This window comes from Uloborus diversus, chromosome 5 (genome assembly GCF_026930045.1).
Source record: "Uloborus diversus isolate 005 chromosome 5, Udiv.v.3.1, whole genome shotgun sequence".
Taxonomy (NCBI): domain Eukaryota; kingdom Metazoa; phylum Arthropoda; class Arachnida; order Araneae; family Uloboridae; genus Uloborus; species Uloborus diversus.
In genome coordinates, this window is record NC_072735.1 from 112235437 (window position 1) to 112261619 (window position 26183).

The window sequence follows — 26183 nt, forward strand, 5'->3', positions numbered from 1 at the left end:
TTTAAAAGATTAATTTTCTGCCAAGTTTTTCACTATATTAAAATAATTCATTTTGCATCAGATTTGTGTTATGGCTGAAAATTACCCTAAATGGCAGAATAACTTTGTACCAGGTTAGTAAACATTTTGAATGGATTTAATAATTACTATTTCTTAATTTTGGAAAGTTGTTAAACATTTAAGAAATTTTCTTCTATGTCTCATACCAACAAATACAACAAAATACTAAATTTTGAATGGGGCAGCTGAAAGAGAGATTGGCTCAAAGTTACTCAAATGACTGTAACATGTACTGATTTACATGTAAAACCACTTTTAAAAGTACAGAGAAGGAACAAACAACAGAAGAAAAATTATGCAAGCGCTTTTAATTTATTTACAGTCATAAAATGAATAACATTTCAGATTAAGTAATGACACATCTAGTAAAAACCAAGTTCTTCTAATATCAGAGATGGTGGCATTATTATATAAAAAAGAAACATGTTGCAGGAGAAAGGAATTTCTATTTTTTGTTTTGAATATTTAAAAATGGGAAACACACTGCATTTAAAAAAAAAAAATATATTTTAATTTATAAAACAATACAGAACGTTAAATTATTTTGTTAAACTATTAAGAATACTACGCTGCAATTTTACATGGAGCAATGTGTAGCCAACAAAAAAGGGGGGGGGGGGGAAATAATAACAGTTATCAAATTTAAATAATAATATGAATTAAATTACCTGACCATCTCTACCTATCTTAACTTGTTTTCCTTCGTTCCACGGATTATACAAATGCTGGGTCTTTGTAAATGAAAGCTCACGCCTGAAATTCAAAAAATAAGAGTATCTTTTTTTTTCAGAGAAAAATACATAAATAGATAAAAGAGGTAACAGCGGAAAGTCAAAATGAACATCAATTTTAAAGGAAAAAGGAACCTGATTTTGGAAATACACTTTTAGAGACTTCAAACCAAAGGGACTTCTTTAAAACAGGGACTATTTGGGAGCCCTGTGATTTTTTTGAAGATTCATAGGCATATATGGGCAAATAAGTTAACAAAAATTCAAAAGGATCACGATGCAACTCGGGAATATATATATCTAATGTATATGCTATTTTTTCATTGCATTTCTCATTTAAATTCAGACAATCAAATACTCTCTCATTAATTCTTTAACTATTAAAAAAAGAATAACTTTTTTCTGAGCTTCATTACACTATAAGTTATCAGGTAACATAAAAAGAAACAGTCCAATGAAAATATACCTGCATACATAATCTAAACGAAAAACTCCGCCTAAAGCCCGAGCACTCAAACCTGGAGGTAAAACCCACTGTATAGGAGGAACATCATGCCTTGATTCCGATGCCATTCTTGCAAAACCTTAAAAACACAGTTTAAAACATTCAAATAGCCATATTTTAAGAACTTAATTCTAGTAATGTCTGTTTTTTTATTTCCAAAACAGAGTACCTTGAAATTTTCCACTTTCTTTCACAGAAAAAACCAGGATAACATTTCGACATGTCTAAAAAATTAAAACTTCAAATTAAGTACATTTAAAAAAAACATATTGAATGCATATGGTACACATAGTTATTAAAAAAAGTGGTGGAAAACATTTCAAAATTGAAACGTTTTACAATCCTGAAACTTAATTTCATTAATTTAAGTTTCAGCAAGTTAATCATAATTTTCTCATTCAACTTAAGTTCACAAGTTTTTAAATTTCATTTTCTAATTTAAAAAGTGAGATTTCTTCTTTTTTTTTAGTAATAGCCGAGTTTATACAAAAGCTTTAGCAATATCTTCAGAAAAAATACAAGAGTCTCATTTTTGATTTCCATGCATTTCACTTACAACCAATTATAGCTCAGTATATACATATGTAAAATACAATGTATGTACAAGTAAAATATCAAATGAAAATTTCTCACCCTAAAAGCTTGATTAAATTTACTTTCATTTTGTGGAGGTGTTGACCACACACCCTGAAAAAGTTTATAAGTGATGTGTTACAATTCAGAAAATATAAAAAAGTTAGAAAAAGAAAGAAAAGAAAGAAAGAAAAAAAAAACATTTTATAGGATGACAGAACAAATAATCATGACCAAATTTAGACTGACCTTTCAATCTTACAGTTTTTATAAACAGTGAAATCGCTCCTAACCGACGCTCTTATGCGGACTTTTTAATTCACTGGCAGTAAGACATTGAGCCTATGGACACCTCCAAATAAAGGTGCAGTCAGTCACAGATATTTCCTTTTTTGCAGACAAGCAGACAAATAATTTTAGGAGTAAAAAAATGAATTTCAAGAATAAACGATTTAAACGTTGAAAATTTCTCACATTTATAAAGTTAAAGAAACTCACTTGTTATATGGAGCTCTGCAGAAAAAAACTCTGTCTCAATGGACAGAAAGCTGCTCTGGTGAGAAATTTTCTAAAGACGTTAAATATCTATTTAGAACAATATCTATTTAGATGGATGGTACAAAATTGAAACCTGTTGCCATCTGAAAAGCAGCCAGACTCCAGTGCTTTAAAGATCTGAATTTAAAGCATTTGCCAGTTGACTGGTATTCAAATTAAAGAGCCCAGCTGACAGTCAGTAAACCAGTATTATGTCTGATCATCTTGTGGTTTTGGATAAAATGTTTGCTGGAGAAAAGAGGCATGTTGTTTTCTTTTAACACAAATGTGAATTCCCATTTTAAACATATTCGTTAAACAATACAAAGTCTATCTTCTTTTTATCAAACACAATGGAGAGATGCCAAGCTATGGTTGCCGAAATCTTCAAATTTCAACAGATACTAGATTTAAAACATTTAATCAATAAGACAGAAAACATAAAAACTAGTAGCCTATAGCTTAAAAATGTTGATGTTTTGAATGTGCATTGGAGATTCCTGGATATATGCTCTCACATGCCCATCATTTTTCAACACTAATAGTCAGAAGTGGGCAAAACATTGTTTTCAGTGAAGTACCTCTGGCGATAAAATTTGGTCCATAAATGAAGTTTTTCAATCTGGAACAGGCTCAGGTCAGGCAAATTGAAATTTAAAGTGAAATTTATGCCAAGTAGTAATCAAAAAACCACCATTACGAATATACTCCTAGACAACATATGATGCTCACCGCACCATGACATTGCTATTACTGCAAATAGAACATATGTTACCAAAACAACTGACTGTGCCTTCTCCAAATACAGGAGATTGATATGCTAGACCCTGTATGAGAGCAAGTCAAACTATTCCTGCAAGGTCAACTAATAAAAGTTTTCTACAATGTCCCCCCCCCCTCCCTATCATTTGTAGACAGCGCACCAGACAGTTAAAGGTCTCATTTGCTGTGCCTCTGGACATTAGTAAATCTTATCAGTTTCAATGTCACATAAATATCTTGAAAATATCAAAATGTTTAAAACAATAAATTAAAAATAAAGAACACTTGAAAAAATTGATTAATTTTGAGCTGTGTATAACTTGTGATTTTACGCAGATCTACAAAAAAATTGTAGTTTCTATGAACAAAAGTCTTGAGTTACGAGTCTTTCCGTCCATAAGCTTACTTATTTTGCATTGAAAAAAGGGTTTCTTAAAACCCCAAAACACGTGAGTGTAATAATCTCAGGGAGTAAAACTGTTTGGAGGGACAAAAATACTGATTTTACAGACCAAAATTTATAAAATACTGACTAAAATTTAAAAACATAACAAACTTTCAAGTAACAAAAAGGGTATCATACTTAGTGAAATAGATGCTAGCTTTGTTTGTAATGTGCAAAAATCAATTTAAAGAAACTATTTTTTTAGAAATCACCGTTTATTTACTGTGCACTGCATGATTAACGGTTCTGTACACATTTAAAAATAAAATATGCACACTATGATCTTATGCAGTGATAATTGATTAGATAAATAGAGGCAAGTACTACATGATGTGTAACAAAAAATTTATTCTACTATGAACTTTTAAAGTGTGGTGGGAAAAAGAATGGTTTTTTAAAATTAACAAATAAATAAATAAAGAAAATAAAGAAATTTTTCTGTTGTAGTATTTATGTTTTATTTTGTAGGTATTAAAAGCTATTTTAATCAGATAAATTCAAAATAAAATTCTTTTTCCATAATATTTATTAAATTTTTTTCAACTAAATTCTTGATTATCCTTTTTAATAATTGCCAAAACAAAAATGAATTAAATAGCAATTTAAACATTTACTACCAGAAGAAACATAACATAGAAGAAAAAAAAACATTCATCTACTCGCTGTTAATGTTTACAACAAAAAATAACTTTTATTTAGTATGGTTAATTTATTAAATAAAAGATTTAAATTAGCATTTATATAAATGTTAAAACATTTTAAATTTCTCAAAAATACTCTTAAAATATCCAAATTTGAGAAATATTTTTCATACGTCAAACTATCTTTAAATAAGTTCATTCAAAACAAATGTACTAGTTAGTCTGAGATATATATCTTTCTTTCAATTTTCCACATAGGTACTTTTTTTTTATTTTTGAACCATGAGGGAAAAAAGGGAATGATGCACCCTCACCAACATTTTTTGAACAAGAAAAGTTTTTTCGGGGGGGGGGGGGCGATCAGACAGAAAATTATACACACATTTCTCCATCCAAGTACTTTCAAAATTTTTACTTTGCAGTATTCATTAACTAATTTAGTTAACAACTATTTCTTTTTAAATTTTTTTTTTACAACAGACTAAGCATTTTATTCTTTCATAAAAATATTTGTAATGCATGCAATTTGTAATGTTGCAAAAAAATATTATCAATGTCTCACTTTTTTGGCCTTTCAATAAAAACAGGAAATATACCACTGCAAATATTTTTCTTAAAATGAAGTCTTGGGTAAATTTGCAAAAAAATACTGACTTTACTGACTAACCTTTTGAAAAACTGACAAATACTGACCAAGATGAAGAATACTGACTTGTTCCGACTTTTATTGACCAGTTTTATGCCTGTAATCTGCAATTTTAAGTAGTTATTTCTTATTTTTACTAATTTAGATTTTCAAAAGTTGGCAGCTCTGGTAATACACAATTTTTAGAAGCAAAATAGAATACACTAATAGTATTACGTAAAGAATTATGTCTGAAAGCAAATCAACAATTTTATTTTTAACTAAATCACTTTAGAAAATTAATTTTTGCATTACAGATAAGGATAAACTGCTGTAAATTGTAAAAATCTGTCAAATCAACAAACAAAACTTTATAAAATGTTTTGTGCCCAATAACCATAAGGGATTTTAAAAGTTCATTGTATAGAAATAAATTAAGTAAGGATTTTCTTCAAAATTTGCTTTTACCTTTGCTTTGGATAAAGCAACATTTTCATGATTGTTACTCTTGACTAAGAAGAAACGGGCATCTCGGAAAAAATACTTTAACAGATGGCTGTAATCTATAAAGAAAAATAAATAAATGAAATCTATAATTTAATTGCGTGTGTTTCCTCAGTCCAGACAACTTTTACTCAAGTCTCAAAATTTTATTATAATTTACTGTTTTACTTTGAAAATGATTCTCTAAAGCATAAATAATTTGAGTCTGTTGGGATTGGCTGTATGTTTACTTGTGACATTTTATAAAAATCTTTTTGGCCCTAAATGTATTTTGCTAAGTCTTTCTATAATCTCAAAAATGTACTTTCAGTTTTTCACTCCAATAGATTGTTTTATACGATAGGAGTGACAATCACTCCTATAATATAAGACAATACACTATCCCAATATTTTGTTCTATTTGGCACATCATTTTAAGAGATGGCCTTAATATAGAACAGGAAGGGGAAAGGAAGTTTTACTGCTTTTGGAATCTTACAGAAATTTTTTGAAATTAAAAAGCTCATATCATTGCATCATTTCAAAATTTTTAATTTTATTTATTATTTCAATGTAAGCAGCATACTTTTACAAATGTGATACTTAAACTAATTTTTGGAATAAATACAAACAATTGGATAAATACTTGCCTCGTTTACTGACTGATGATGACACTTTAGGCTTCTTTTCACTACCTATTTAAATCAATACCAAAATAATAAGTTCAAACAATGTATGTCATTTATAAGAAAGTTACATTATGCATAAAGTAAATAATTTATATTTTTGCACAATTGCCTTCCGAGTATCAAGTCTGTTGAATCATAATTATGAAAATAACATTTCAAGAAACACGACACAATTAAAGTATAGAAAAATGCACTACCACTTTCTCATAAAACAAAATTCAACAATAAATAATTTAAAACTAATTTAAACTGTATAAACACCAATAAGACAGCTTTCAGATGGGGGGAGGGATGAATTTTGATTTTAAGATTTAAACATATTGATAAAAATGGAAAGTTTCAGAATTAGGATGGCAGATGACCTTTGTGGCTTAACTATGGAGTTTTAACATTGATTGCAGTGGCACAGCCATGGGAGGGGGGACTAAAACCCCCTCCCAGAACTCCAATACATTAATTTTTTTCCCCCACAAAAAAAAAGAGCAAAGACAGTATTTAAATTTTTTTGGAACAGAATAGATTTTACCAAAATAGCCGACTGATCAGGAAGAAATCGGAAATTACTACCCATTTCTTAAAGATACATGTAATATTTCATGATTACTGGTTTAATCAGCCTATAAAATAACGGTCTTAATGAAACGCTATAGGGGATTATGGTTAAATGGCCTCAGCTCTCATAGACATTTGTAAAGACACTAGGTATCTTAAAATTTAATGCATGTCATAATTTTAATTCATTTGTCTTGTGGGGCAAGGGCCTTGGCTTGCTTCCCCTCAGATCCGACACTGAATAAATAATTTATTAGTCATAGAAACTGTTCAGTCATATTGAATAGTATTTTGAGCATTATAAACAAATGAAAAAGAAAGCAGTTTTCAATTTTGAACTCTCTACTCAATTTGTTCCTGGCTGCGTCTTTCGAAGATATATTTTTCTTTCATTGTTATGGAAAGCGAGTGTTTGCAGCGCTATTTTATTGATTCTGGAACGTTTGGAATATAATTTTAAAAATGGCTGAGAGAAATCAGTGCTACAGTGTTGGAGGGAAAATGGCCAACTCTGGCTATGAAAATTTTGGAGCCTTTGATTCTGACTCCTTTCCCCAAAATAAGACCCACTCCACAAGCACTGGAGAAAGCAAAATTTTAATCTTGCAAGAAAAAGTTGAAATTATTATAGAAGTCGATTGTGGCGTAGCAAAGAAGAAGAAAATTGCATTGAAGTTTGGTATACTTCCAAGTGAGGTTTCAATAATTTAAAAAACATTTTGATTGATGGTACAAGAAAAAAAGATGGTGCAAGAAGAGCAGTGATGTATTGTGCATATTTATCAAATGTCGTCTGAATGTTCCCAACTGCCTCGTTGATGCCTTAAAAGTATTCAAGGATTATTTAATGAAAAAACAAATTTCTGCTCAGAAGCAATGTTTTAATTACAGATTTTAAACAAAAATAATATTTTTTCTGTTTTTTTTTTCTTGGTTAGTAAAAATTTGTTTTTTCTGCATTAAATTAATTTGTTTTCCAATCTATATTAACTCTTGAATTTATGTAACTGTAACATTTATTATGTCAAGCATATAATACCTTTGAAACATTATTCTAATGCTGTTTTCCTCATACTATAACTTAAATGAGTTTAAGTGGTAGTTTTTTATTTTACTCTACAGTTTTATTTTTGTATTTGATAATTCGAATATTTTCGCTTTCTCTCTAGCTACTTATTGAAACTTCACAATAGCAGCAAAGAGGTCGTTTTTCAGACAGTTTTGTAATGGAGATGCAAAGTGGAACCACTTTGGCCTGGATTGACTCTCTCTCTCTTATATATATATATATATATATATATATATATATATATATATATATATATATATATATATATATAGTGGAGCATCAAAAATCCACCACCCTGAAATCCGCCAACATCCAAAATCCGCTTCGATTTTCCCCAAAACTTAATTTTTTAAATGATGAGGATGAAGGGGAGGCAGAATCTAAAAAAATTCTAATCTCGGAGGGTGTGCAGGTAGGAGAATACTACTTGGAATTTTTAAAACAACAAGATATTGTGTCGGAGCAAGAACTCCTAATGCTGTACAACATACAAAAAAGACTTAAGCTTAAATTATCAAAAAATATGAAACAAGCTACAATTTCTGAAATGTTTTCGAAATGTAAATAGCTAATAATTTGTAAACTTGTATATATTAAATAATGTAAATAACTGTAACTATTATATTTTTATTCCTTGTTGTTTTTATTTTTCCAATTTAAAGGTACAACTCCCACCTATTTTATTAGTGACCTGAAATCCACAAAATCAAAAATCTGCGCAACCACTACTCCCAATTTGTGCGGATTTTTGATGCTCCACTGTATATATATATATATATATATATATATATATATATATATATATATATATATATATATATATATATATATATATATATATATATATATATATATACATATTCCCTGAAAATCTGGTTGAAAACATTTGCTTAAGTATAGCCTTCGATGAGCAATTCGCTTCTTTTGAAACCGCTTAACTGTGTAAATGTATGATACAACCGTGACAAACCATTTTTTGTGGATCACCGGGGTGGATGAATTTTACACGTGGGAAACAGATGACTGGCATGTTTCTGGAGTGATCTCTTTGGATATGGATTTGTTTTTCACTTTTACATTGATAACTGGAAAGAATTCTATCATGTTGAACATTGGAATGTTTTTTTTTAAATAATGGATCTCAAGGTAAGATAATTCTGTTATCGGCAAGTACTGTCCCGTGGATGACTAATTATCGAAACTTGTTTTCCTAATTAGTCGAGGCGAAACCCCCTGCGTTTAGTTTTAGGTTTGAGCTATTGTTTATAGTTTAGCATGTGATGCATTTGCCCAAAGTTACTCTATATTGCATGTACTGGAGCTTAAACATTCTCTTTTAGTTCATAGTTAAAAAATTTTGGTCTTTTGACCATATTTAATGAATCCTCCACGGCTGATGAGCTCTAGATTCATACTTTATCTTTTCCTATTTAATAGCTATTTGCAATTTTATTTTTTATCATCATTATTTTTATATAATTTGTTTAATATTTGGAATTTGGCTTGCTTATTTATATATATATATATATATATATATATATATCTTAATATATAAAAAATCTTCTGTGCGGACGTTTGTCACCATAAGGCTTTTAAACGGCTGGACCGATTTTGATCAAATATTTTGTGTGTAATTAAGTTGTGGCAAGCATGGTTTCGAAGCGCGATGGATCGAATCGGAAACGTTTTTGTTAATTAATTTACAGGGGTCTGGCCAGAGAATATTTGGGTTCGTTAACGGACCCTTCACAAAAATCCGATCAACCAAAACGGACCTTTCACAAAATCCCGATCAAGCAAAACGGACCCTTCACAAAATTCCGATAAACAAGATCGGATCTGTCAAATTGTTTATTGAAAGAGCAAATCTGAAAGCAAAATAACGCATATTTCTGTGTATAAACCGATAATTTTTGGAACCTTTTTAAAGTCAAATTAGAGGGATCAGCTTATACAAAATCGGCTAATTTTGAAAAAAAAAAAAGGCACTCTTGGAATGCTCCTGCACGCGATAAATAATTGCTACTGCCAAATAAATATAATGGTTGTTTGTTTTATCACAGCTAATTAGCAGCGGTGTTTTTGTAAACTTTCCTGAAAAGTCATTGGTAAGCACTTTTCTCCGCTCATGATTTAATAAACAATAATAATATCTGCGAAATGAACTTAGAACTGCAAAGGGATAGTAAGGGTAAGGAAAAAATATGATCGCTTCAGATAGTGTTACCAACTTCAAAATTATCACCACTTAGCGTCTGGCGTTGAACCTTTATAATGACTTGATTAGAAAATATTCTCATCATTTTGCCAGCTTGTCAGTATTTGCGTTTTTACGGTGCGGTGCAATGTTTAATTGTTATTTTGGGAGAAAATTATATGGGTTTTGATTTTTCGATGCTAACAAGGATGACTTTGAATAAACTCTTTTAATTACCGTTTTTTTTTCTTTAGATGTCTACATTTTGAAAAATGCAATCTTTTAACATCCGATATGAGAATCATATTTTGTTCTTTTTTCAAGCTAACTTCGCTTTATTAGGATTCAAATAAATGAAAAGTCTCTTTATTTCTGTTAGAACTCTCATTTCAAGTTTTCAAAGCAAAATTCCATTTTCTGTTATGAGTCAAAAATTAAAATGCTAAATAGATGGTTTATTTTATTTTATTTTTTGGGTCAACTGTGTCCACAGATATTAATGATATGTTTATCATAGGACTCTAAAATGCAATTTTAAAATAATTTTATCAAAAATATTTCTTTTACAAGCCGTTTTTATACTTTTGATGCCTTCACTTTGAGAATTGTGATCTATTTGCATCCTCTATGGGAATCCGATTTTTCGAATTTTTAATGACTATTACGCTTTGTTAAGAGGTAAACAATTGAAATATCTTTTTATTTTTGTTAAAATCACGGAGTTTATAAGTTTTAAACGAAATTCTGTGCTTTTTAAGAGTTGAATGCTGAACCCTATTCTGAATTTTATTTTGTTATATTTTTGTTACAATTATTTTAAGTACTGTACAGAAATATATCTAGTATAATTTAACATAATGTAGAATGGTAGATAAATATTGAAATGTAGAATGGTAGATAAATATTGATACTTGAAAGAGCGATGCCCCCCCCCCCACACACACCAAATATCAGAAAAAAAAACAGAATGATTTTCTCGACGTAGAAGAGGAAAATACTCAACTTTAAGTTTAATTGATGCAGTTTGTGCCATCTCTAAATTCTAAAATTTCGTTTTAACAAAAAAATTTTTTTTTTTTTGCAAAATTTTTTGATTTTTCACAAAATTAATTCATTTTTCACAAAAATTATTTGATTTTTCACAAAAAACGGACCCTGTGAAAAATCCTGGACAGACCCCTGATTTAAACATTGGATGGTTATATCTCCCAAATAATTAATATTTATTTTAACCTATTGTTGAGCGAGAATTAAAATAAATATTTAATCCGTTGCCAAAGGACAAAAAGAAAACTAGTTCTGCTTTTTATAATGAAATTTCCTGTCAATTGAGAATAGATATTACGTAGAGAGAGAGATAGAGAGAAGCCTTCATTTCTCTTGAAAGAAACGATTTTAGGTCCATGATAGATTATTTTAAAGTTAAGTACCGGAAGAGGAATCGGGTTTCGTTCACTAACCTAATGATCAGAAAGTACCGTACCTAGCAACATTTGGTTTTCAGCTGAAATCCATCTGAGTTTTGGCCCCAATGTCAAGAATACTTTAAGGATTTTCAAACTAATCAGTACATTATTAAAGGAAAAGACGGTGGAACTTAAAGACCAAGCAAACTTTTTTTCCTCCAGATAAATTACAGCAGGGTAGCTGTGTACCCAAAAAATCAATGCAGTGGAAGATTTTTATCTTTGGCGGAAAGAACAAAACAGGCAATATCTGAAGATTATTTAAGTAAGCAAGGAAATATAGTGAGACGAATGCTCAGTGAGAGAGCAAGATTTAAAAGCTTTCTTTTGAAAGACCGGACCGCTCATCGGTCAGAGTTGGCTTCGCTCACCGATTAGCTGGATTACAGTAACGTGGTGGCTTGGCGAATTTGGCCATAAACAATAGAGTTGCGGGATTATTTGTTTGCATTTTAAAGCTACTATTAATGTAATTTATTTTATTTTTTGTTTATTTGGCAAAATATTTTAAATTACAAAGAATTGTTGTTGGATTTTAAAGAGTGTTTAGTCATTTTAGTTGAAGAATATGTTTATTTTACATCAGGAGGTGGGTGGAGGGGGGGGGAGATAAATGATTTTCGCTTAATCAGAGAACTGTTTTTACCTTTATAATTTTTTTAAACAATATCCTTTCGATTGTTTTATCCTTTTTCATATGAATGATGTTGCAGTGGGATTTGTCGTTTATTTTAGATGGGAAGTTACTTTTTACACTTAATATCTGAGGACGATTTTTATCCTTTGAGTATGGCGGAACAAATCATACGCGAGAAAAAATAGTTAATGAAACAACTGCTCAGTGGGCATTACATAAATCCAGTTGTAATAAATACACGCATTCTGACACCAAATAGCTTAAAACATTTTTTTTACACATTTTATCAACAGAAAGGTTCAAACACTTGATAGTGTATTGAAAATTTTCTACTTTTCAATTTACAAAGTTTGAACAGAACAACGTCTGTCGGGTCCTCTAGTATATATATATATATCTTAAGATATAAAAATCTTCTGTGCGGACGTTTGTCAACATAAGACTTTTAAACGGCTGGACCGATTTTGATCAATTTTTTTGTGTGTAATTAAGTTGTGGCAAGCATGGTTTTGAAGCGTGATGGATCGAATCGGAAACGTTTTTGTCAATTAATTAATTTAAACATTGGAAATTTACATCTCCCAAATGATTAATATTTATTTTAACCTATTGTTGAGCAAGAACTGAAATAAGTATTTAACCCGTTGCCAAATGACAATTAGAAAGCCAGCTCTGCTTTTTGTAATGAAATTTCCTACTGTGATGTGTCAATTGAGAACAGATAAAACATAGAAATAGAGAAAGAGAGAGAAGCCTTCATTTCTCTTGAAAGCAACGATTTTAGGTCCCAAGTTATATTTTAAAGTAAAGTACTGGAAGGTTCACGCAAAACTAAGGCCCCTATATCGCGGCTCTTCTCAAAACCTATGTTGTGTCGTCGTAGTTGAACCCATTGAGAAGGAATAGATTTAATTAGTATTCCTTCGTAATGGTTGAAACATGTGACCGGATCGGTGCTTAAGGTTTTCCTAACCAAAAGATCAGAAAGTACCGTACCTACAACATTTGTTACTCGGCTGAAATCCATCTGAGTTTTGGCACCAATGTAAAAAATACTTTAAGGATTATCTTAACTTATCAGTACATTATTAAAGGAAAAGATGATGGAATTTAAAGACGAAACAAATTTTATTTTCGTCCAGATAAATTACAACATGGTAGTTCAGTACACAAAAGATCAGTGCAGTGGAAGATCTTTCTCTTTGGTGGAAAGAACAAATTAGGCAATGGATGAAGTTTTAAAAGTTTTTGTTCAAAAGATCGGACCGCTAATCGGTCGGAGTTGACTTCGCTCACTGATCGGCTGGATTACAGTAACGTGATGGCTTGGCGACTTTGGCTATAAACAATAGAGTTGCGTGATTATTTGTTTACATTTTAAAGCTACTGTTAATGTAATTTATTGTATTTTTTGTTTTATTTGGCGAAATATTTCAAATTGCAAAGAATTGTTTTTCGTTTTTAAGGAGTGTTTAGTCATTTTAGTTGAAGAATGTCTTTGTTTTACATCGGGAGGGGGGGATAAGTGATTTTCGCTTATTCGGAGAATTGTTTTTACCTTTATCATTTTTTAAACGATATCCTATCGATTGTTTTATTCTTTTTCATATGGGGGATGTTGCAGCGGGATTTCTCGTTTGTTCTAGATGGGTAGTTATTTTGTACACTTAATATCTGAGGACGCTTTTTAGCCTTTGAGTATGGCTGAAGGAACAAACCATCAAGTATGGGAGAAAAAACTTAATAAAACAACTGCTCAGTAGGCATTAGATAAACCAAGTTGTAATAAATATATACATTCTGACACCAAGCAGCTTAAAATTTTCTTTTTACTTATTTTTTTCAACAAAACTGTTCAAACATTTGATAGTTTATTGAAATTTTTTAACTTTTCAATTTAAACTTTGAACAGAACAACGTCTGTTGGGTCCTCTTGTATATATATACAGGGGTCTGTCCAGGATTTTTCACAGGGTCCGTTTTTTGTGAAAAATAAAATAATTTTGTGAAAAATCAATTATTTTTGTGAAAAATCAAATAATTTAAAAAAAAAAATTTCTTGTAAAAACGAAAGTTTAGACTCTTGAGATGGTGGAAACTGCATCATTGACACTTAAAGTTGATTGTTTTCTCTCTTTTCTGTTGAGAATATCATTCTTGAGTGTTTTTCTAGTATTTGAAGAGAGGGGGGAGGCATCGCTCCCTTGTAGATGGGCACCCCTCAAGTATCAATATTTATCTACCATTCTACATCATGTTAAATTATACTAGAAATGTTTTTTTTGTATTGTATTTAAAATAGCTGTAAGAAAAAAAATAGGCAGGGGTTCAGCATTTAACTTTTTAATCCAAGACACTGTTTAAGAGCACAGAGTTTCGTTCAAACCTTATAAACTCCGTGATTTTCACAAAAATAAAAAAATATTTTATTTGTTATTAACTAAGCGTACTAAACATCGAAAATTCGAAAAATCAGATTTCCACAGCGGGTGCAAAGAGATTGCAATCCTCAAAGTGAAGGAATCAAAAGCATAAAAACGGCTTGCTAAATTCGAAAAATCAGATTTCCACAGCGGGTGCAAAGAGATTGCAATCCTCAAAGTGAAGGAATCAAAAGCATAAAAACGGCTTGCGAAATAAATATTTTTGATAAAATTACTTTTAAATTGCATTTTAGAGCCCTATGATAAACATATCATTAATATCTGGACACAGTTGAAGCAAAATAAATAAATTAATTAATTAAATAAAAAATAAACCGTCGATTCAGCATTTTAATTATTGACTCATAAAAGAAAATGGAATTCCCCTTTAAAAACTTGAAATAAGCTTTGTTACAAAAATAAAGAGACTTTTCATCTATTTGCATCCTAATAAAGCGAAGCTAGCTTGAAAAAAAAAAAAATATGATTCTCATATCGGATGTAAAAAGATTGCGTTTTTCAAAATGTAGACATCTATAGAAAAAAATAACGGTAAATAAAAGTTTATTTAAAGTTAATTATCCTTTTTAGTATCGAAAAACCAAACCCATATAACTTTCTCCCAAAATAACAGTTTAACATCGCACCACCAGACACTAAGTGGCAATAAGTTTAAATATTGTAACCCTATCTGAAGCGATCACATCCGCCCCACCCATACTATCCTTTGCAGTTCTAAATTCATTTCGCTGTATATTATTGATGATTAAATCATGAGTGGGGAGAAAAGTGCTTACTACGCCTATTCAGAGAATGTTGACGCTTTTCCAAAGAAGTTTACAACAACACCGCTGCATAAAACAAACAAGCAAAATTATAAACCTAACTGACTTTCAGCTGTTAATTTCTTTCAAAGAAACCAACAACAGGCATTATATTTATTTGGCGGTAGTAATTATTTATGGCTTGCAGGAGCATCACAAGAGTGCCGATTTTTTTTTTTGCTTTTGCAAAATTAGCTGATTTTGTATAAGTTGATTTCTTTAATTTAACTTTAAATATGCTGTATTATTTTAATTTGAGATTTGCTCTTTCAATAAACTATTTGTGAAAGATCCGTTTTTGTTTACCAGAATTTTGTGAAGGGTCCGTTTTGGTTGATCGGATTTTTGTGAAAGGTCCGTTTTGGTTGATCGGATTTTTGTGAAAGTTCCGTTTTGGTTGATCGGATTTTTGTGAAGGGTCCGTTAACGGACCCAAATTTGCTCTGGCCAGACCCCTGGATATATATATATATATATATATATATATATGCATGCATGTTCAAAAATATGTAGTTGTTACTTACGTTCTTTACTACTTTTACGCTCATAAACAACAGGTGAATGAGGCCGTTTGAGTGATCTTCTATCAACATGCTCATCTGAAATGAAAAATTAAGTTACATTCAATTAATTATAATGAATCAACTCTAAACTACTATGCTAACATACAATCACCAAATAGCGTATTTTTTAAAAAGTATGAAGAGGGAAGTAAAATGTTGTTCTTATTCATCAATTTTATGCATGAGAAAGTGGGAAATATAAATATTACAGTAGACACCGCTTAATGTGATCACTTTGGGACAAATGCAATTTGATAACAATAGCCGAAAGGAATCCAGGACGCACAAAATTATGTTTTTTCAATAAGGAGCATTTTATTTTTACAACTGCAAATTAAAATTACAACAACTCCATTAAACGTAGTTTAAACTTATAAATTAGAAGAATGGAATAGCTCTTTTCTTCCATCGACTAAACCATACTATAAAGCCTTTGCCCATTTTAATAAGGAGCATTTTATTTTTACAACTGCAAATTAAAATTACAACAACGACATTAAACGTAGTTTAAACTTATAAATTAGAAGAATGGAATAGCTCTTTTCTTCCATCGACTAAACCATACTATAAAGCCTTTGCCCATTTTGAAAGCAAGAATAAAAGTTTTTAAAGTGAAGTTTTTTCTGCATTAACGAACCGATTACTCGCGCATCCTTTTCTCTGACATTTGTAAACTACAGTTTTAAAGCAGATTTGATTAAATTCTTTATTTAGCTTCATTTTGATTTCAATCTCGTAACAATTTTTTGTTTCTAACTTACAAAGCAATGGCTGAGAAAATTTTAGTTGTACTGCTTTGACTCATTATGGTTAAATTGTCAAAGTGTCTTAAATTTTTCGGTAAAAGTTAAATTGTTTAATCATTGCACTCTTTCTCTATGGCTAAAATGTTTGACCGTTTAGAGTGAAGTGTTTACTGAACAGGGAGAAAAATTCTTCTGCTTTGCATATATGAAGGGAACTTATTTTCCCGGAAGCTACATGTCAGTGTTTGCCTTTGTATTTCTGTTGATTGAGGAAGAAAAAAAAGGGTGAAAATTCAAAGTTTATGAAAAAGAGATAACAATAAACGAAGACACAGATCACAATATCCGACTTTTTTTAACACGCGTTAATATACAAGTGCTCTGGGACTTCGTGATTCTGACAATATTAAACGAATGATAACATTAACCGTGATCACATTAAGTGGTGCCTACTGTAGATGAATTTTTTATTATGCATGAAATTACTGCAGTCTGTTTGTTGTGATCATGGTTAATATTATCTCTTGCTCAATGTTACATAAATCATTTTGTAATTCATCTAAAGATGTTATACGAATGTTACTTTGGTTACTATTACCATTTTTTGCATGAGTCTTTGACAATTATTAAATCAAGGTTATACTACTCATTTTAATCTCTTTTGCAATAATCTTTCTGAGTTGAAGCTAAGATTACCAACAAACTAGTATCCAAAATTTAATTTAGTACACCAACGTTAGTCCGCAACCAATGGTGCAGTTCAATTCAAAAATGAAGTAAAAGCAGTAAGTTCCTGCCCTAAAGCCTAACAGCAGTTTCTAGAGTCAGGGGTCATAAACTGGCTGTTGGTATTGCATGTAGTTCTGCCTTAGCCCTGTATTATATAAAGGAACATAAAGATTAATTCACACTTTCAATCAAGTACCTGATTCTGAATCAGAATTTGATGGTGATCCACTAGGTGAAGGAGATCGGGATGCAGATGGCGAAGATGACATAACACTACTGCGGCCACAAGAGCACGTGACATCATCTTCAACAGAACTGGAGGCATCACTCACAGTGCTAAAGCACACATTTTTGCTGTCAGCCGGAGAAGAAGCTTTATCATAATGTCTATCATCTAGAGATTCTTCACCAGGAGGAACAGGCTCTCTATCTTCAGATATACGTTCTTTTTTGATATTTATGCTTGGGGCAGATTTTTGGTGACCGGAGTTCTGAATGAATGCTTTTGGAAAGAAAAAAGGGATAAATTAGAAAGAAGTACAAACAGGAATACAAAAGAGAGAAAGCAATAAACACAGTTCTAGAATGCTCAGCATTTTAATAACATTGAAGATAAATACTCAAAATGAATAAAAAAGAAAGGAATTAGCATTAGATTGAGTTCAGATAAACCAGTTAACTTATAAAAAATATCATTTTACTTCTCCTGACTGGATTTAAAATTTCTAAATCTCAAGTAGTCGGTGTTCAAAAAAATGTTAACATGATTTTAGATAATGCAAAAAAAATAAAATAAATAAATAAATAAATAAATAAATAAATAATAATAATAAAATAAATAAATAAATAAAGGTTTCAAAGGTTTAGCAGCAAAACTAAACAAGACATTTTTTTTGTAATAAAGGCATTACTAAAATAATGTAAGAAAACTATGATAAGGGTGCAAAATGGGAAGATAATTAAACATCTCATTAAAAATTTGAAATTAAAGCATTATTACAAGCACATTTCCTGGAATTTAAAATTTAAGGCTTAACCAAAGTAAATAATAAACAAGTAACTCATAATAATGCTACAAAAAAAGTTACAATAAGTAAAAGGAAAATTAACAATGCAATGCAGTTACGGGATAATTTTTTTTTATTTTTTGGTAAAATATTTATTTTCCATCAAAAATAAACATTTTACTCTTTATTATTGGGATAAAGAATTAAGATACAATACAGAAGATCAAATTAAAATGAATTGCAGATTGAAGTTAAAACTGATGAGTACAAAGTAAAAAATTTATTCTAATCAGCCTTAAAACTCAATCTAAAAAAAAACTCTAACAGTTAAAAAATAATGCTTATATACTTGTATACATGTAATATACAAATATTTTTCTAAAATACTAATATTATTATTTTTTTACAAAGCAAGTTTTCAGGTGCTTAAAAAAAATTATTACATTTATTGGCTAAAGCCTTGCTTTGTGGATCAGTGCCTCTAAGAACACATTTTACAACTGGCTGTGGATTTTGTCGTGAAGAACCAGACTTTTTCTGGACAACTTTCACAGATTTTCGAACAGTTGATGGAGCTGATATGATACCAGCAGGAACTGACCTCTTGGGCACAGTTTCCATTGCTGCAGCTGCTGTGAATTAAATTGGAGAAAATCAATGCAACATTGTTATTGATAAAACTACAAATTTGAAGGTTAACACTATTACATTAAAAGGTATGTGTATTATAGCAACTACAGCTATGTTTCATAATAAACCAACCATGGGTCTGTCCAGATTTCTATATTTATATTACCCAACAGTCATTTTGTGCTTCGTTTGAAATCAATATATTTTTTATGCATTCATGTAAAATATGACATAGTTTTTAAAATATCTTATCACAAGGTTTTAATGATATTCTGAGAACACTTAAAACAGATGCATTTAACATTTAACCAAAGAAAATTTTCACAGGAAAATAACTAAGAAAATATCTTTGCACACTTGAACCTTTACTTTGATGTATTCAGTAAAGTTTTATCTCAATGAAAAACAAAGGATAATACACAGTTTAAAGCAAATGAAGAGAACTAAACAGCACAGCAGTGTTGATACGTTGATAGTAACTGTAGAACACAGTAAGAGAAATGAGTTCCTTTCTCTCTTCATTCTTCAGCTTCTAATTTCATTTGTCTTGCATGCATTACGGAACCTTGAAGCATTTTTTGTTCTGAGTACATTCTAAACTGCTAAAGTAATACCTGAATATTGCTTTCCTCCGTTACAATGATGAAATTATTCCTCAGAATTCAGTAAACTAAAACAGGTCCAGTATACATGTTTACTAATCACACACACAAAAAAAAAGGTGATTTTTTTTTACACACTTTGTTTACTTTTTACAATTCTGCAAATCATTATAAAATGAGAAGGTCACTAAATAGTAATGAAGTACTCTGCGAAGATGGTTAAAAAAATTAAAACAATTCCAGCTAATTTTTATTTCCTTGAAATGATCTACATTTGATATATGACACATAGAATGGTACAACTGGTGCTAGTCAGGGCTGGGTTTTGGACTGTCCAAAACTGGTTTAGGACAGGACAGGTGGTTTTTACCGTCCAAAACTGTCTAAAACTGTCCAAAAGTGTCTGAAACTGTCCAAAACTCGGCTAAAGCTAAAGCGGTGTAATATAATCAATTCATATTTACTGATATATTCGTAGAGCATAAATATTAATGAGGTTTAATTAATGAGTATTTGATGATATTTTTCTCCAAAATGTTCATTCAAAAAATATTTACTTAAAAACTTCCTCATGTAACAGTTGGTGGAGTTATGAAAGGAAATTCACAACACTACCAAGACAACTAATTTCAGTTCCATTTATAACTCAAAGAAATGTTATAAAATGTGCCATATTTAGGTGCAAAAAAAAAAAAGATTAATTTTTTTAATGGTTTTTGCAAATAAGTTTTATACGATGTTTTAACAAAAATTATTTTTTAAATCATAGATTAAAGAACAAGAAATTGATTATTAAACACTTATGTTATAAAACTTGTGCTTTTCTTTATTTAGTTCATATTTTTAATATAATACTTTCTGTAACTATAAAAAATTATAATTTATTGCATTTATGTCAATTATTGCACTATGTTTTAAACATTTTCCTTTGCACACATGCATTAATGTCGAAAAATTTTGTTTATGGAAAAAAATATCTCCTGCATACAAATTGAAATTTTTAGTGAAAAATTTGATTTCTATGTAACTAGATTAAAATCAGCTGTATAAATAAGTTACATATATAATTATCCTTGAATGTTCACATTGAATAAATATATTAAATAGTCAAAAAAAATTTTGTCACACTTTGTTCTGTTTTTGATATTTTCTCACAAAATATAGTTTTACAAAAAGTAGTTTTGGACACTTTTGGACACTAGGGTGTTGAATAAGATGGTAAAAACTTTGTCAACTCTGCTTTTCACTTGCACACATGCATAAACATAGGGAAATTTAGTTACTAATAGAAAAAAAAAAGAACTCAAAAGAAAAGAACCAAATATACTTATGCATACAAATTGAAACTTTAATCAATAATTCAACTTCTATTTAACTAGATGAAAATCAGCTGCATAAATAAGTTGAATGTTCTCATTGAAAAAATGTTCAGTATAAAACATTACTTTGATACATTTTAATTCTCTTTTTGATGTTTTCTCAAAAATACAATTTTTCTAAAAATATAGTTTTGGACACTTTCGGACACAAGGGTTTTGGACAGGACGGTAAAAACCAGGGTTTTTACCATGGTTTTTACCGTAGTGTCCAAAACCTTGCCAACCCTGGTGCTAGTAAAGCAGTGAAGTCCCCACTACACCAGGAACATTTTTTAACCTTTTCCAGTTGGGACAGAAGACAAAAATAGCTTTTCTATACGGAGAATAATAGTCGAATGCATTCACAAAAAGTATACACTAGTATGTTTGCTGAAACCGGATGAGAGCTTTTGGCTGATTCCACTCTCCTAAGGAGTGTCACAAAACATGGTTGATCACCACTCATTGACTTCTATGACAGGAATGTACAGTTCAGGAAGAAATTTAACTACTTTGTCAGAATTTATCTTAGAGTATAATATTCAACATTTGGGAATGACCACCACAATGAAGATAATGACTTTAAAATACAGTGGATGCCGGGTAAATGAATCAACCGCTTTAATGAATCAAGTCACTAAAAACAGAACAAACTCCAGCTTTATTAAATTAGCCGCTTAATGGAATCAAAACTATTTAGAACAAACGTGATTCATCTAAGCGGCAAACACTTATAGAAATCATTCATGTTTCTACTTAATAAAATGTTTTAATGTTCCAAGTTTAATAGCAACATAAATTAAATCATTAATTTCTTAAATTTATTTAATACAACAATATAAATGTTTCCTAAATTTTCCCAATGCAATATAAAATATTAGATTTGTGTTAACTTGTTATTAATATATATATATATATATATATTTATAAATTTTTACTATTTAATAGGCATTTACTTCGTTTAAACTGTAGTAATCATGGTTAAAAAATATCATATTTTCAAAAACATCAAAAATATCCAATATTTTGATATATATCCAATATTTTCAATCTCTTTAAATAGTAACTGAATCCTCAAATCACTCTCTTGTTCACCTTCTTATATTATTAGCATAATAAATAGACTTAAAATTAATGCTTTTTTTGTTATATAAAAATATACATTTTATGTAAATATTTACCTACTTTAAACTGTATTTATTGAGTTTCTGACGAAAGCATTGGCTGCTTCACTCATTTTTCTTTGTTAGCTACTTTACAAAATTATTTTATTCAGAAATAAAAAAAAAAATACATTTGTCAGACAGCCAGACAGCCACAAGACATTTTTTTTTCTTCTGACCAACTTTTGATTTTTAATTAAATATTTAAATCTATATTAAAGCTGCAACATTACTAATATTTTTATAATTATAAAATAAAAAAGGAATATTATTGACATATATTATATGCATATAGTATATTACATTTTGGTAATTTTTAATAATAAATTAATATTATGAATTATACATATACCATTTTCACAGCAAATATTGCAGTTCAGAAAATAAATAGGGTCTAGTGGGGGAATGTGGTCAATGGGGTAAAGTGGTCATACATCAAATAAATGGCTGTAACTTGGAAATAAATGCTCGAATAAAAATAAAATTTTTTATTTTAGAGTAGGGAAGTTAGAAACTACATTTTGAATACAAAATTTTACAACTGCCAATATTTTATTTAGTAAAAAAAAATTATTTTGTGTGCATATGAAAAACTTAAAAATCTAAACAGCTCTTTTAACTTCTCAAGGAAATTTTGTTTAAGTGAATTTCGAACAAACTGACGGCACGGGAAGCTTCCTACATGTCTCAAGAACACTTACTCTTTAGCAGCTATCTGTATTTATTTTACATAATATTTTAGAGAAATTCAAGTAAGATGGGGTAAAGTGGTCATATAATTAGGCTTAACATAAATCGTTGCTCTACTGCACTCAATCTTAACGTACAAAGCAGATATTAATTAAATATTCAATTCACTAAACATGTATTGTTTTTACAATAAATGGTGTGAAATAAAGTTTAATTTACAAACACATGCGTGTGATACTACTATATCTGTACGTTAACACGTATAATAGTATATAGATGCACATGTCCGAATAAATACATTGCTTTACGTAAATACGTATATGAGCGCGCCGACACGTGTATATACTTGTATATACGTATACTATATATTTGTAAACTAAAGTATATACGGGCATGGAGAAGCATAAATGTAACTACATGCATACATGAGTCTGTACGTGGGTATACATGTCGGCCCGAGTATATACTCGTATATGCATGTGTACACGAGTATGAACTTGTAAATACGAGTGTAAACACGTGCTTTTACCTGTATATAAACGATTATACACCGGTATTTAGAGTTACAAGTATACTAAAAAAAAGCATTTACGTAATTGTACCAATAAATACCTACATGGGTGTCGACAAGAATATTCCTATATAGGTATATATTTGGCTATACACGTATACACTCGCTTATCTTTACAATTATTTTCTTTGCGCGTCTGTCTGTTTGTGCGTATCTAAACCTATTTTCTCCGCACCGGCAATGTCTTCCATGTCAATGCTAGTACCGTTGGATGCAGGACGTTCAGATTAAGCCATTCCGCTCGGTTTCACCCCTCTAAACCTTAAGGGGACGGATATCCGAGTGAAGAAACTTGAAATTAATAATTGTCAAACGCAGTCGGTTTCGAGTCACCGCAGAGGACGAAAGGGGTTGGCGAGCGAAATGAGCAGGGGCAGAGTTGCCTACTCTATAGCATTAATTTCTGAGCGCTTCTGTCTGTGGCTGTAACCCAATCTTCTCCGGACTGGCAACGTCTACCAGGTCAATACTGGTTCTGCTGGATGTAGGAGATTCAGGGGAAGCCATTTCGCCCTGCCTCACCCCTCTTATACTTAAGTAACCGGAGATAAGGGGCCGGTTATTAAATCATCAAAAACATTAAAGGCATCAATTGTCACTCGCCGCTGTTGAGGAACGGGGTTGTCGAGCAGAGCGAGCAGGGGGTGGAGCCTCATGAAATGCGTAACAAGTAACACGTAAATACTTGGACACATACCTATATACTCGAGTATACACGTGCATAAAATCATCTGATATATCCATGAATATATAATCGTGAATACATACACTAATTGACATCTACATACAAGCATTTGATGACACGCGGATACTAGTGTATACACCTAATTTACGTATATACAACAGTGGCGCCGACTCTATGGGGCCTGAGCCCCCTCAAAAATATTTTTGAGGGGGCAGAGCCCCCCCAATAAATCAAGAAAATTATTAACTATATTATGCTTTCTAAACTCATCCCAAAGGAGTACTACAATGCACTTTACATTGAGGTTTGTGAAATGGTGCAATCTTGCATTATTGTGCGGTTTACATCAACTGGACTCAACCAGGTCATTGCAGTTGAACAACAGTGCTTGCTTTTTCTAAACAGAGGTGAAACAAATTATGAAAAATCAACCGAGTTTTTCAAAAAGGACCTAGACATTGAGAGACTGTGTTTACACTCGAATACATTAGCCGATATCACTAATGAAAAAACAACTGGTCTTAAAAGACATGCGTAAATTAAGTTACCTTTTTACGAAAATACTGTGAGTGTTTGTATATATTTATTTCTTTTTTCAAAGTCAAAAAATATGTGTCAGGCTCGTCGAGTTTTCGGGGTTCTAGTGTTGATTATATAATTTTAAAATGCTTAAAAAAAAACTTTAAAACTCACTATTTTTCATCTCAAATTTAGAAAAATTCCGGCGGCAAGACCCCCCTCCCCGGTTTCCCCCTCCCTCCATTTTTTTTAAGTCGGCGGCTCTGGGAGTGCCCTTCCATTCAAGTCAAATGTCTTACCTTATATCAATGTCTAGCTACGGTACTGCACGGCTCCCCATACAATAGAACAAAAAATCTCTTACTAAGACAAGTGACATGATTTAGTTGAACCAGAAAATTTGTAAACCAATTTTTAGATTATTTTACTTCGAAAACGCCATGTCACATACTGTTTGTTTGTTAAAATTATACACACTAGAAAATATGGCGTTTTCAATGTACAAAAATCTGACCTATTATTTGGGATGGGGGGACCTCCAAGTGATTACATAACCCCCTAAACCCCCGGTGATGTCCGGCCCCCCCAATAATTTTTGCAAGTCGGCGCCCCTGATATACAACTATATGTACTTATATACGTCCATACTGGTGTATACAAGTACATATACGCATTAGACATATAAACATATATTCATGCATACTCGTGTATACCCGTATATGTATGTTCACTTATATGTACGTGATACTCGTATATGTACGTATGTTCACTTATATGTACGTGATACTCGTATATGTACGTGTATACTCGTATATATTCGTGTACATACGTATATTCTCGAGAGATATACATTCATGCACATGATGTTCGTCTATACAGGTATATATACGTCAATACGCGTAAATACTCGTTTATACTCTACCAAACACATTTTCACATGACACATATATATTCGTGAAGACTCGTGTACGCACGTATATGCTCGGATATACACGTATATACTCGACTAGACATGTACATAACTCGCATCTAATGCATAGATGTATATACTCATGTATATACTTGTATACTCATGTATGCACGTATGTACTCGTGTATACATGCATATACTCGTGTTTATAAGTGTAATCATTATAAGTAACCAAAATATATAAATAATATGGTTATTCATACTGGTTTTGCATCTTTTTTTAAGTATGACCACTTTACCCCATGCTATGACCACTTTCCCCCACCCCATGGGGTAAAGTGGTCATAAATACATAGGGAAAAGAAAGTGGTATAAAAGTACTTAAATAAATATTTTTCTTTCTAAAATTCAATGTATTGTGTTCTTCATTAACGTAATGTAAAATAACAACGAAAAAAGTTTAAATGTTTAAGGAATTTCTTTTATTTGTTATCCACTTAAGTTAAAAAACCTTGATTTTATGACCACTTTACCCCATCAGACCCTATAGGATATATATTGACTGATATATATCGGCGAACCCTGGTAGTACCCCACTAAATTTGATTTTATTTTTATTGACCCCTGACACACAAAGGAAGGGGGTTATAAATTTGACGTGTTTTTGTGTCTCTATACCTGTGTGTCTGTCTGCGGCACTTTAGCCCCTAAATGGATGAACTAATTTTGAAAAAAAAAATTTCTTCGAAAGGAGAGTAGATCGAGAGTGTTCTTAGCTAGGTTGCGTCTTT

The 26183-nt window shown here is 30.8% G+C and overlaps 1 protein-coding gene across 3 annotated transcripts in view; it reads right to left on the bottom strand.

Moving 5' to 3' along the window:
* The window catches only part of LOC129221946 (YTH domain-containing protein 1-like), a 121041-nt gene that overhangs the window by 57734 nt on the left and 37124 nt on the right, over positions 1-26183 (bottom strand). For 2 of the 3 annotated variants that reach the window (XM_054856337.1, XM_054856335.1), the window contains 9 exons: positions 18708-18896; positions 17454-17759; positions 15744-15818; positions 6013-6057; positions 5348-5442; positions 1930-1983; positions 1466-1520; positions 1258-1375; positions 729-813 (listed from right to left, as the gene is read on the bottom strand). In XM_054856337.1, coding sequence (XP_054712312.1) covers positions 729-813; positions 1258-1375; positions 1466-1520; positions 1930-1983; positions 5348-5442; positions 6013-6057; positions 15744-15818; positions 17454-17759; positions 18708-18896 — 1022 coding nt within the window. The remainder of the gene's footprint in view (positions 1-728; positions 814-1257; positions 1376-1465; positions 1521-1929; positions 1984-5347; positions 5443-6012; positions 6058-15743; positions 15819-17453; positions 17760-18707; positions 18897-26183) is intronic. The other variant, XM_054856338.1, reaches the window with a different exon arrangement.